A 12997-nucleotide genomic window follows, 5' to 3' on the forward strand; every position below is an offset into this window, starting at 1 on the left:
TGCCTTTCATAATTACATATATTTTCTCTTAGACCGTACCATATACAACTGGTTGAAATTTTATAAATACAAATGCCAAGAACAAATTTGTTTTTTCTTCATAGGGGCACTAATGAGTCTAAGTGATTAGACTTAGGCTCAAGTTACTTAACCTTTAACCCTATTTCTTCATTTGTTAGAAAGAAATGAAAAAGTCCTTTTTCTTCATTTGTTAGAAAGAAATGAAAAAATCCTTTCCCCGAGTTGCTACGCTGACCAAAAGCGGCAACGCACGCCAAAATGTTTTATAAAATATTGGTGGCAGGTAATAATAGAAATAATATACTTCGACTACTACTATTACTATCATTCTGCGGCTGTTTCTCCTCTCCTTCAATCTCTCTAATCCAGAATAAATTCCAGCCGGTTTAGGGTGCAACAACAAAGGTTCACTCGAATTTTCAGGCACGGCCCAACGCCACCAGCATCTGCCCTAAGCCAGCATGGCGCCATCGGCTTCTTCAAGTTACGTCTCTGGCCGCACTGTGGCCCGCGGGGTGGACTCCACTTCCCCGACGCACTTTGATGACGCTACCACCCGCGCCCGGAAGGTGGGACGTTCAGGTCTGCGCAGGCGCGTCGCGGAGGCGGGTGGGCGGAGCAGGTCGCGATGAGTGGCGGAGGGACGGAGACTCCTGTGGTTTGTGAGGCCTCCCCGGGCGGCGGCGACAAGAAAAAGGATTCGCTGGGGACCGCGGGCTCTCCAGCGCACCTCATTATCAAGGGTACGGAGCGGTGGGGCCGTCGCTCTGGTGGATCCCGGCGCCGCTCCCCCTTCGGGGCGGCGCCCTCTGACCCGGGCCGCTCCCTGGGCCGCCCCCCAGCCCCGGGACGGTCTCGCGTTCGTGGGAGGTGGGGGACTCGTGGCCGGAGTCCGCGTGGTTCCCCACGCCAGGTGCCTTCCAGTTACACCCAACCAATTCAGTCCCTGTTACTACTTCGAAAAACCCGCGGACCGGAGTCTCGAGGCCCGCCCCCTGTCCCCTTTCCCAAGCCCAGGACCTTTGTGCGCGGAACTTTTTAGGACGCCGCCTCGCGACCGTCCTGAACGCGTAGAGAAAGCGTCGAGCTTGGGGGTCGGGAAGGGTCTGCGCCCCCAGTCAGGTCGCTTAGGAGTTGGGTGACTTTGGGTCGTCCGCTTTACCTACTCTGCGACTCTCTGCTCCTGGGTCATGCGAGGAGTAAATGAGGTAACAAATGAAAGCGTCTTAAAACATGAAAGCGCCATACATGCGTACAGATGTCCATCTGTCTTGTCGGCTTTGGGAGAAGGGTACAACCTGTATTCTCACAGAGCTTGAATAGATTTGATTCCCGATGCTCACAACAACCCTGTTTTCCTGTAGCAGGGTCTTTGCCATTTAGACACCACTTTTCTCATCTTCATCCTCCCTTGACCCTACGCTGGTCCTGTCCGTCTCAACATCTTGCAGTGTTGAACCCCGTGGAGGATCCCAGAGTTCCTCAGCACTACCCACGGAATGACATCCTTCGGTTGCTGCCTATTTCGTTTTGACCTTATCTGTCAGGATTGTGGACAGTCCCCAGCACAGCTGGCAGTGGCTATTTCTAGACTTCCGGGTGTCTCTTAAATCTAATTAGTGTCGAGAGTGGTGCGTAGGTGTTAGGGCTAAATTATAGATGTTTATCTGTGCGCTCTAAGTGAACTACTAAAGAATGTTTTAAACTGCGGTGAAATACATGTAACATAAAATTTATCAGAACCGTTTTTAAGTGTACATCCACGTTGTGCAGCCATCACCACCATCCATCTCCATAACTTCATCCTCCCAGACTGAACCTCCTCGTGTCAGTGGAAAACTGACTCCCCATCGGGCCCTTCCCTCCAGCTTCAAGCAGTCACCATTCCACTTTCCTCGGCTGTATGTGACCGTTTTAGGTACTTCATATACACGAAATCGTATAATATTTGCCCCTCTGTGACTGGCTTATCTCACTTTGAATAATGTCCTTAAGGTTTATCCACGTTGTAGTATGTGTTAGAATTTTCTTCCTTTTGAAAGGTGAATAATATTCCTTTTTTTTTTTTAATTGTGGTTTGTCCATACCACATTTTCTGTACTCATTCATCTGTGGATGGACCCTTGGATTACTTCCACCTTTTGGTTATTGTGAATAATGCTGCTGTGAACAGAGGCATGCAAATAACTTTGAGTCCTTGCTTTCAGTTCTTTTGTGTTTATGCCCAGAACTGGAATTGCTGGGTCAAATGATAATTCTATTTTTAATTTTCTGAGCAGTCACCATCCTGTCTTCCATAGCAGCTGCACTATTTACGGTCTCCCAGTGCACAAGGGTTCCATTTTCTCCACATCCTCACCAACACTTGTTATTTTCTGTTCTTTGGTGGTGGCCCTCCTCATGGCTATGAAGTAGTGTCTTGTAGTTTTGATTTTCATTTTCCTAATGATCAGTGATGTTGAGCATCTTTTTATGTGCTTATTGGCCACTTGTATGTGTTCTTGGGAGAAATGTCTATGGAAGTCCTGTACCCATTTTTTTCACCAGGTTTTTGTTGTTGAGTGGTAGAAGTTCTCTGGGTAAGTCGGGATATTAACCCGTTTTTTCATGGATTAATTGTATGTATTTTTCTTCCATGGGTTGCCTTTTTCATTCTGTGATTGTATCCTTTCATACACAGTTTTTTTTTTTAAATTTTCATGTGTTACTTTAAAAAAATTACTCAGGGAAAGTTTTTCAAGTTAATCAAAAATTGAGTTTTAATTAAAAATATATCTAGAATTTCCTTGGCTTTTTTATGGAACCATTCACTCTTTTCAGTCTGAAAATCTGTTTTTAGTTCATCCTTATTTGAAGACCATTGGTTCTGAACAGATCATTGTTTATTGTGAGAGTTTGGTGAAAGGGAAACAAAGAGTTTCACTAGGGGAAGAGTTTCTGGCCCGTGGGGAGGGTGGGGTGGTATTAGGAGGTAAAGACTGGGAAATAGGAAGGGCTTCCTGAACATTGGAGTCAGGAGTAAAGTGTTAGCAATTAAGAAAAGAGGGCAGGGGTATTTTGGACTTCGTTTGGAACAGCCTGAACAAAGGTGTGGAGGCCTCAAACAGCATGGTGTGTTTGGGAAATTCCATATATTGCTACAGAGTGACTCTGAGAGAGGTGGGGTTTGGTGGGAATCAGCTGGAAGGTTTCTTGGCCTTACATTGGACTTTTTCTTAAATGTTAGGAAACTACCCAGCAAGTATGAGAATCATGGTTAGATTTGTATTCTCTTTTTTTTTTTTTAATTTTTTAAAAAATTCTTTATTTATGGGGGCGGGGAGCAGAGAGAGGGAGATACAGAATCTGAAGCAGGCTCCAGGCTCTGAGCTGTCAGCACAGCGCCCAACACAGAGCTCGAACCCACAAACTGTGAGATCATGACTTGAGCTGAAGTCGAACACGCAGTTGACTGAGCCACGCAGGTGCCCCAGATTTGTATTTTAAATAAAGCACTCAGGCAGGTAGGTAACAGTGGATCTTCATCTTGTAAATTAAGTATTTGTGAATTTGCCTAATTGCTAAAGTGAATTTGTAACTTCAGAATTCATATTGATGATGCTTTCATAGTCATTCCCACATGCACAGAATAGAGAAAAATTTGACTTTTCCTACATGCACATTCGTAGTTGAAGCTAAATAAGGCAACACTTTGCTTTTTGTTTTAGCTCTCATACCATAAATTTGTCCTTTTTGCTTTTTATTTAGTGTTATATTTTTCACATTTTTGTGCTTTTTATTGGTGATTTTGCTTTTTCAAGTGATTCCCCCATGTGTGGTGCTGAGTTTTCCGTAAGCACACACATACCCTGTGGTGCGCCTTACAGAGAAGACACGGTAGAAGATAATTTTCTTTCAGGTATGAATTACAGTGCTGTTTGTTGTGAGATCAATGTTAATCAGTCAGGAGTCCAGAATAAGGAAGGAGATTCATCAGTTTGTGTGTTAGGCCATTCCCGAAAGTGCCAAAGCCACGTTCATAGATGGGCGAGCAGCTACATTGTGGGTTCTTGAGATGATTGATTGAGTGGAGAGGAGGACAGCGTTGTCATGAAGCTGAAGGCCACAGAAATTTATGGGCAGTTGTGTAGGGTCAGGAAAGCCTTCAACCCTTGTGTCAAGTGCTGGCCACACTTTCAAAGGTGGTACAGGATGAATAGTGTTCAACTTGCAGGTGAAGTAGGTCATGCACATCAAGGGGCTGTGGCAGAACTTTAAGAATACCTGCTAAGTTTTATACAGGACAAAGGATTCTATCGGAAGAGCAGACTTTGAACACTAAGACTAGCGTGTTTCACAAGGATGTTGGTAAACCTATGTGATACAAATGGCATTTTGACTTGAAAAAATGTGACCAAAGCTTGCAGGAACCTAACCTTATTATTTTCTGGAGGACCAGTATTTCATTGCTTTCTAGTTCAGTGTACAAGGCAACTTTGAAACATGGCTCCTGGAATGACAAGAACTGACTCTGTGTGGAGTGGGTTACAGAGAGGGGTGACTGTTCACAGAGTCCTGGTGAGACCAGCGGGGATGAGAAAGCATGGTTTTGAGAAGTGGTGAGGAAGAAAAACATCTCTTTGGTGATGCTGTTATCAGAAACAATTACAGTAAATTGTTCCTTATGATATTTTAATAAAGGCCTGGACATTCAGGGCCAGAGAATAAACTACTTTTATTAGATAAAGAGAGCTCTGCAGTTTTAGTGGCTTAATTTCTGTAGCAACATGTATGTTCTCCCCATGTCTTTACTATCTTAAATTTGGGGGCATTGTCAGTTTCAGAAGTGATCACTATCCATTTCTAAAATTTTTTTAATATCTGTTTTTTGAGAGGGAGAGAGACACAGAGTGTGAGTGGGGGAGAGGCAGAAAGAGAAAGAGACACAGAATTTGAAACAGGCTTCAGTCTCCGAGCTGTCAGCACAGAGCCTGACGCGGAGCTTGGACCCACGAACCATAAGATCATGACCTGAGCCGAAGTTGGACACTTAACCAACTGAGCCACCTAGGTGCCCCATCATCACTATCCATTTCTAAACAATTGAATTCTCTTTCCCAAGGCCAACTAAATTCTCATGATATCAGGCTGCAGAAGATCTCCCCAAGTCAACAAAGCTTACTAGCTTCTCAGTCAAATAGAATAATACATGTTAACCCATTATCATCTGTAGGTAATACAAATAATGTTGTCTCTGAGATACTCACTGGAGGAGAGAGAGAATTTCAGGACGATGTAGTAAGTTGTATGATAGAAGTAATTGCCCCGGGTGCTTCGGGTGGCATAAAATAGGGGCACTCCTTGAAACCTAGGAAGAAGCTGAATAGAACAAATGAAAATATCAAGGAAGTGTGATGTCTGAGCAGTTTGGAAGGAAGAACGGAGACTCGGGAAGGGTTCCCGGGGGTGGTGAGAGCAGGAACTGTGGCAGGGATGCATGAGGTAGCATGGTGTGTTTGGAAAACTACAAGTTGTTCAGAATTGTCAACATGGGAACCAGGCACGGAACCAGGTGTGAAGGACCGTATGTGGCTACTAGGAGGCTTGAACTTCAGCCTGCTAGCCAATTGTGTTTCAAAAACCCTGGTGTTTGTTGAAATGTGAACAGATATTCTTTGCCACATAGGTTCTCTTAATCAAATAAGGTCCATAAATTTCTGCACACTGCAGCCCTCACTTGGCCACTCAGAATTCATATAAGTAAACAGTAGGCTCCCAGAAAATCTGAGGTTAAGAACCTGTCTTACTAACTTAATTTTATCTGATGTTTCCCAAATTTAACTAAGCATAGACCTTTTCTTTTTTTTCTTTTTAAATGAACTATTACTTTTTTATAGAAGTGTTCTGGCTAATGAGTCATTGAAGGGCTTAAGCAAAAGTTATATTTCTGTTTACGTGTTTTTACTTAGTGTACTTCCCAAGATGTATCTTAATAAAACTCCTTAAATAGAGTAATGAAATTTGCCCCATTGCATGTCTGCAAAAATAAAAGATTTGAGGAACAAATTATACCAGTAAATGAACATGAATGGTGCATGTTCTTATTTGGAGATTTAATTTCCTCCAGGAGTTTTGAGGTTTACCTCTTACACTATATAGTTGTTACAAAGTAGAGTGAATAGATTGACTTACAAAAACAGTTAACAGTTTGTAAGTTTTTCCCTTAATGTTTTCAGACTTATCAAAAAATACAGAGACCTGTAATGAGCACTCTGCCCATCTGAATAGACACTCAGTTCGCTGGGTATCCCGCTCTAATTGCATTGCCCTCTCTTCTCCCTAAAGGTAACCACTGTCTTGGATTTCCTATTTACCAGTCTCATGCATTTCTTTCTAGTTTTATTGCTTCTGTATATGCCCCCAAGTTAAGTGTCCTTTGCATGTTGTTTAAGTTTAGATAAATGCCTTCATTCTTCTGAAATCTAAATGTCAAGCATTATGTTTATGAGATGTATCCATGTTAATAAATGTAACCTTAGTGCATTTGGGTTATTTTCTAAGTTTATTTATTTTGAGAGCACAAGAGTGTAAACGGGGAAGGGTAGAGAGGGAGGAAGAGAGAATCCCAAGCAGGCTCTGTGCTGACCCGGGGCTGTCTCACAGCCTGAGAGAACATGACCTGAGCTGAAGTCAAGAGTCGGATACTTACCCGACTGAGTCACCCAGGCGCTCCAATGTATTCATTTTTACTTGCTGATTTATAGTATTCCACTGTATGTGTGTGTTCAGGTTGTTTCCTTTTTCTTCTTTTGACGTTACACTCATATTGTAAACATTTCTAAATGTCTTTCATTTATGCAAGAGATTTTCTAGGGCACACCATACGCATGAAACTAACTGCTAGGTGTGCAGGTCCTAAGCTATATTAGATATTGCCAAATTGCTCTCAGAGGTACTTGTACCTATTTACTGGCAGTGGATAAGATTTCCTCTTAATCCAATCGAAACTAGATTTTAATCTACATGTATTCTTGGGAATTGGGAAGAGTAAATCAAGCTTGAGATTGTGCCACCCATCGTGGATTAACTTTGAATTTCGTTTTTGTCTTTATAGACCTTGGAGAAATTCATTCAAGGCTTTTAGATCACAGACCAGTTATTCAAGGTGAAACCCGTTATTTTGTGAAAGAATTTGAAGTGAGTATTTAAGACTTATTTTGTAAAAATACTGCCCTAGTTGTTAGTGTGTTAATATCCAGAAGGGGAATTCTGTGGTTTTAAAATCTCTAATTTCCATTTATGTGTTCATAACATAGGCAAAGTAAAGCTCATTAAGAGGCATTACCGTTCATGGAAGGCCTGAAAGACTAGGCAGCAGAAGACTCAAGTCCCGGTGGCTGCTCTGGGGTATTTCATATCTGTTGACCTCAGGTTTTTTCATCTGTAACATGAGATGCAGTGAAAAAAAAAAGATTTTTAAGACTGATGGGTGTAGGTCTTCCAGATCCATTTTCTACTTTTTTTTTTTTCTCAGTGCATCAGCACCCACCCAGAGCACTCACCTTAAAACATGAGACTCATCCTTGGTTGTTCTGACCCAGTTGAGACCTCCATTTAGTGACCATTTCTTTTGTATATTGCTCCTAAATCTCCATCCCTTCTGATTTGCATGCCTGCTTCATCAGCCCAGTCATATCCAGTCTTTACCATGCTGCCGGTGTGCTCTGACATTATTTCACTTTTTAAAACCCGTTGGTGATATTGCTACATACAGGATGAAGTCCACGCATCCTTCTATGACCTGGCCCCTGCCTTGCTGGCTTTACCATCTGCCAGCCGACCTTTCATGCTGGGCCCCAGTGATGCTCATGCACCAGCCTGTCATCCTGTGGTTTGACACATGTACAGCTGGTTCATTGTACATAAAACAGCAGCATCCCAAGCTGCTGTCACATAGATGGTAAATGGTGTTGCACAAAAAATTTCATGGTTCCTTGTAAGTTGGGGTTCTATTTTCAAGTAAGACTCCAAGCAGAAAGTCTAAACATGCCAAAAGGAGAGAACCTTTTCATAAATCCTTTGCAACTACAGAAAGCCTGTGGTAAGAGCACTCAAGATAAAGCTGCAACATCAGACACCGTTTCTAGGTTCAATAGACTCATACTCATATCTCACAGGGTTGTTGTAAAGATTAAAGGCGTGCATGTTCACACAATGTGTGTGCCTATGCATGTGTATCTTAGAATATTATCCGGTACCTAGGAAGAAATAGCTGTTAGCTATCTTCATCATCATTACTGTTGTGGTGGGTGCAGATAATCTGGGACACACAGAATATTATCTAGAGATGATTCCCTTATGCTATTGCCACTTCCTTAGTGAGAATTAAGTCTGGGCATCACATGGCTGGGTTCTTGGCGCAGACTCTCTCAAGGTTAAAATCAAGAGTTGGCCAGACATTTATTGTTCTTATTCGAAGCTCAGAGTCCTCTTCCTAACTAACATGGTTGTACCAAAACTCAGTTCTTTGCCCAGAGACAGTGAGGTGCCCATTTCCTTATTTGCTGTCAGCCAGGGGCCCCTGGAACCTCAATAAATCTGTAGAATATATACACATACACAGTAGCACCTAGATTAGGGTTTGATTGAATAACAATGTATGTTTACACTAGAGGTGGGCATCTTGACAGCCATCCTAGAATTCTACCTAGCATAAGCTCATGTAACTACCTGATTTTTTTCTTGTTATTTATTTGGTTATTGCCTGTCTTCCTTCTTTAGAATAGAGGTACCATAAGAGTCAGAACTTCTAATTGTATAAAAATACCTTATTCTCATTATATTAAAAATGGCTAAACCAATGTCCAGTGCATTGTAAGTGCTTAATAGGATTCAAAAGAAAAACAGCAGAGCCTTGACAAAAACTTGCGTTTTCTGATGTCTAGTGATGTCATAAGCCATCTTTTTCATAAGTTATCTTTTTTTCTTTTTGCCAGTCTGATTAATTTGAAATACTGAGGAGTTTTAAAAATATAACTTCAGAGATCTATTTGGTATTAAACATAGAATTTTGGAGTTAAGATGGATTTTCTAATCCAGCCCCTCACTAACCACCGACTGCATAGAAACTGAGCCCAGAGTTGGAAAGCAATGTTGAAAAGCTGCACATTGCTGATTAGTGACTGAGTTATCCCTAGAATATGTGTCATATTTATATTAGCATTAAAAAATTTTTTTAATGTTTATTTTTGAGAGAGAGACAGAGCCTGAGTATGGGGAGGGGCAGAGAGAGAGAGTTGGAAACACAGGATCCAAAGCAGGGTTCAGGCTCTAGCTGTCAGCACAGAGTCAGATGCAGGGCTTGAACTCATGAGCTGTGAGATTATGACCTGAACCGAAGTCGGACACTTACCGACTGAGCCACCCAGGTGCCCCTGTGTCGGCTTTCTTTAAATAATGCAGATGGTTTTTGGGAAAGGGCTGTCTATATAAGTGAAACTGCTTGTTGAATGGAAAATGAAAGAAGTATTACATTTATGCTGTTAAGAGCTCGCTTCTCTTGAAGCCAACACCTCTTTTAACTGGGATAGAAGATAGTTGCCAAGGGAAGATGGGCATGTGTCTCAGAGGAGAGAAACTACCTGCATTCCGCACTGTGAACCCCTCCAAGGTCTTTTTCAAAAGGAGACTACGTTGAGGAATGAAAAGAACATAGGCCTTGGAGCTTGACATCTTTGGATTCAAATCCTTCCACCCTCTTACTAGCTATGATTACTTGCTTTACTGAGGTTTAAGTTTCCCATTTAAAAATGGGAAGAACAGTATATACTGTGCAGTTTTTGTGAGGATTGATAACTTTTTTAAAAAAATCCCTGCTATATAGATGTTAGACAAATGTTGGTAACTGTTACTATTAAGAGAAAGATGGTAGTAAGTACAGTAAAAAAAAAAAAGTTAAGGATTTATAATAATTTGAATGAGCTCGAGTTCAGCTTTCAATGATTTTAGGGAAAGTAGAGTTTTGCTAAGCAGGGTGGCTTTGTCAGGTAAGCCTCCAGCTCCTGATTTCAGCTCAGGTCCTGATCTCACCACTTGAGACTCTGAGCCCTGTGTTGGGCTCCATGCCATCAGTGCAGAATCCTGCTTGGGATTCTCTCGCTCTCTCTCCACCCCTCCCTCCCTCCCACTCTCTCTCTCTCTCTCTCTCTCTCTCTCTCCCCCTCCCCCAATAACTAAAACTTAAAAAAGATGTTTACTGGAGAATAAAATGATCACACTGGGTATGGTAGAGACAAGGTTGGTTTGCAGGTGTCTCGAGCACTTGCTTTGTGTGAGATTTGACGTGGGGACCAGTGCTGCTCTGAAGAAGACGACAGACACAGACCCACCCTTCACAAAGCAAAATATTCTCGTACTGTCATGAAAGACTCACAAATCTCTTGTCAGCTAAGTTTAACTTGTTACCTTCACCTAAATGTAATATAATTCCTTTTCTTGACAGATACCTGATCTACGCTTTTACACGATAACCTCCTCAGTTGGTCTTCCTGAGGGTTCAGAGTAGCCTGGAAACTTTCCTGTATTTTATGTGTATTGTATTCTGACATTTCTTCTCAGAAGAAAAAGGCTGAACACATTTTAGGGGCTTTGGATTTGAATATATATCTGCACTATTTACAGTTCTTTTCTATCTTGGTCCAAATAGTAGGATCTACTAAGTCACCCCCAGATGGCATGATTGGGCAGAGGAATGGTGGAGCAGAGTTACCAGAACGCCCTAGAACTTTCATCCCTCTTGCATTTAAATGGAGTTCACCTTAAGAAAACCCAGCTAGTATTTCAAAATACAGTTGTTTAGTTTTTGTATTTCAAAAAGTTTATGCACAGGCAGCAATCATCTTTTTCTATATAGAATCTTATTTTTAAAGAAGGGAGTAAGTGCCACATGGTGGCAGCATTACTTAAAGTATTGAAGTTCTGTTATATTTAAGCTTTCTTTTTGTGTTTTTTAGTATTTCTGGACAGCTGACTGTCTTTCTCCTGACTTTATGCAGATCTTTCTTTGGTTCCACCGAGCAGAGATCCCTGTGGGGCCCTTTCCATGAGCATTGATCCAGTGCATCAGTGGGTAGAGGCACTGTCTGCTATACATTATCTTTCTAGCCACAGAGGAGGTGTCATGGCCTCTCATGTGGAAGAGAGGAAAGACCCCTGTTCATGAGCATCTCTGATGTGTTTTGGGGGTACATGGTCCTGTACAAGTTCCTATTTCTTTTTTTTTTTTTTAGTTTCGTAGGTCTCCTTTTCATGGGAAAACATTTTTTATTGATTATAGTTGACACACAATGTGACATTAGTTTCAGCTATACACGCACATGTTGCTACCATCTGTCACCATACAAGGCTGTTACGGTACCATTCATTGACCATATTCCCTTCGCTGTGCCTTTATCCCCAAGATAATAATTTTGTAACTGGAAGCTTGTGTCTCCCACTGTCCTTCACCCACTTTGCCCATCCCCTCAACGCCTCCCCTCTGATTGCTTATTTTATTACTAGCAAATTTTATTCCTTCAGTGCTTTATTGACCAGTTGTTGATTACCTACATGTATTAGTAAGGAATGTGTTTAGGTAGTAGTAATAGACACCTGAAAAATAGTGTCTTTCACAAGTGTTTATTTTTCTCTCACAATACCTGGCGCCTAGGGCTCTATGATGTCAGCTTTTCTTCTAACTTTGCCAGTGTCTCCCCACTGCTAGGCAGTGGGAGATGGACAGTGGGGGGCAACAGGCAGTCTGCACAGGCACATAGACCACCTCAAATAGTATTTGGGGACTGACAGGAAGAAGGAGATCCAGAACTATCTGTCACAGTAGGCATATAAAACTAAATAAGAAACTGTCTACCTCCAGGAAGTTGACAGTCTAGGAGGAAGAAAGGCCTACAAACAGTGAATTTTCACGGAGGAATTATTATGATAAAATAAGCACAAAGCACTTGAGATCTCAGGAGGAAACAGCTCCAGAAACAACTCCCCACAGTGCTGGGAGGAAAGTTTTCATAGAGGGGGTGGTGTTTGAGCTGAGAAAGGAAAATAGATGTTAGCCAGTATGGAAAAAAATGGAGGAAATGATGATTAAAATTAGAAGTTTAAAAAAAATGGTATTCAAATAAGTACAGTAGTTCCAGGATGGGAGGGATTGGGTCAGTGAGTTGGAATGTGGATTGAATTCATGAAGAGAAAATCCCTCAAAAGTCAGGTCAAGCTAGAATTTTACTTGACGTTCTAATCTTTCATTTTGGCTAGACTCTTAGGGTAACTGGCAGATTATTAAATATCAGGATAAAGCCCATCCCATATAGCATATAATAAACATGTGTGTACAATATGGTTTTAAATCTTGTTGGAATAACCAGTTTAGTGATTGAAAGAAAATTTTGAATTATTATATTGGTCTCCCATTTCCTTTCTAACACTATCAAATTACATCTTAAATACAAAGATTATAGTAACTGTACTAATTTTATTAATAATTGCTAACACTTTTAAGCACATACTGCCAAGCACTGTTTTAAGAACATTACATGAGGACTTGCTATTCATTTCAGCTTAAAAATTAACTGTATATGTAATTTTATGGTGTTACACACCAGAAGCCAAGCTTCATTAGTGCTGAGCTTTGATATTTATGCACCAGAATATATGTGAATATATATAGATGTTAAATATTAAATAGTCTTGCTTTTGTAATGAGTGTCAACAGTACATTGTGGTCAAAGATATCAGCATAAAACAAGCACATACCAGAGGGTAAGTTTAAGGGCAAGACTGTTCCTAATTTCTAACATTATCTTTTGTAACACTATCATTGAGCCTATATGTTGTTTAAATGAACGAGTCTATAAACTCCCTTTCTATAATATGAGACTCCCAATTTGCCTGCTAGAAGAAATAACCCTTTAAATAAGTGGTTTTATTTTTATTTTTATTTTTA

The 12997-nt window shown here is 41.2% G+C and overlaps 1 protein-coding gene across 3 annotated transcripts in view; it reads left to right on the plus strand.

The window, feature by feature from the left end:
* Positions 1–609: 609 nt before the first annotated feature.
* Positions 610–12997, plus strand: part of BLOC1S5 (biogenesis of lysosomal organelles complex 1 subunit 5) — a 71446-nt gene continuing 59058 nt past the window's right edge. For 2 of the 3 annotated variants that reach the window (XR_003910430.1, XM_029943405.1), the window contains exons 1-2: positions 610–764; positions 7115–7197. Coding sequence is in view for 2 of the 3 variants with exons in the window: in XM_029943405.1 (XP_029799265.1) it covers positions 650–764; positions 7115–7197 (198 nt within the window). In the remaining variant the exon portion in view is untranslated. The remainder of the gene's footprint in view (positions 765–7114; positions 7198–12997) is intronic. The other variant, XM_029943404.1, reaches the window with a different exon arrangement.

The sequence above is a fragment of the Suricata suricatta genome, chromosome 7 (genome assembly GCF_006229205.1).
Source record: "Suricata suricatta isolate VVHF042 chromosome 7, meerkat_22Aug2017_6uvM2_HiC, whole genome shotgun sequence".
In the NCBI taxonomy this organism is placed as follows: Eukaryota; Metazoa; Chordata; class Mammalia; order Carnivora; family Herpestidae; genus Suricata; species Suricata suricatta.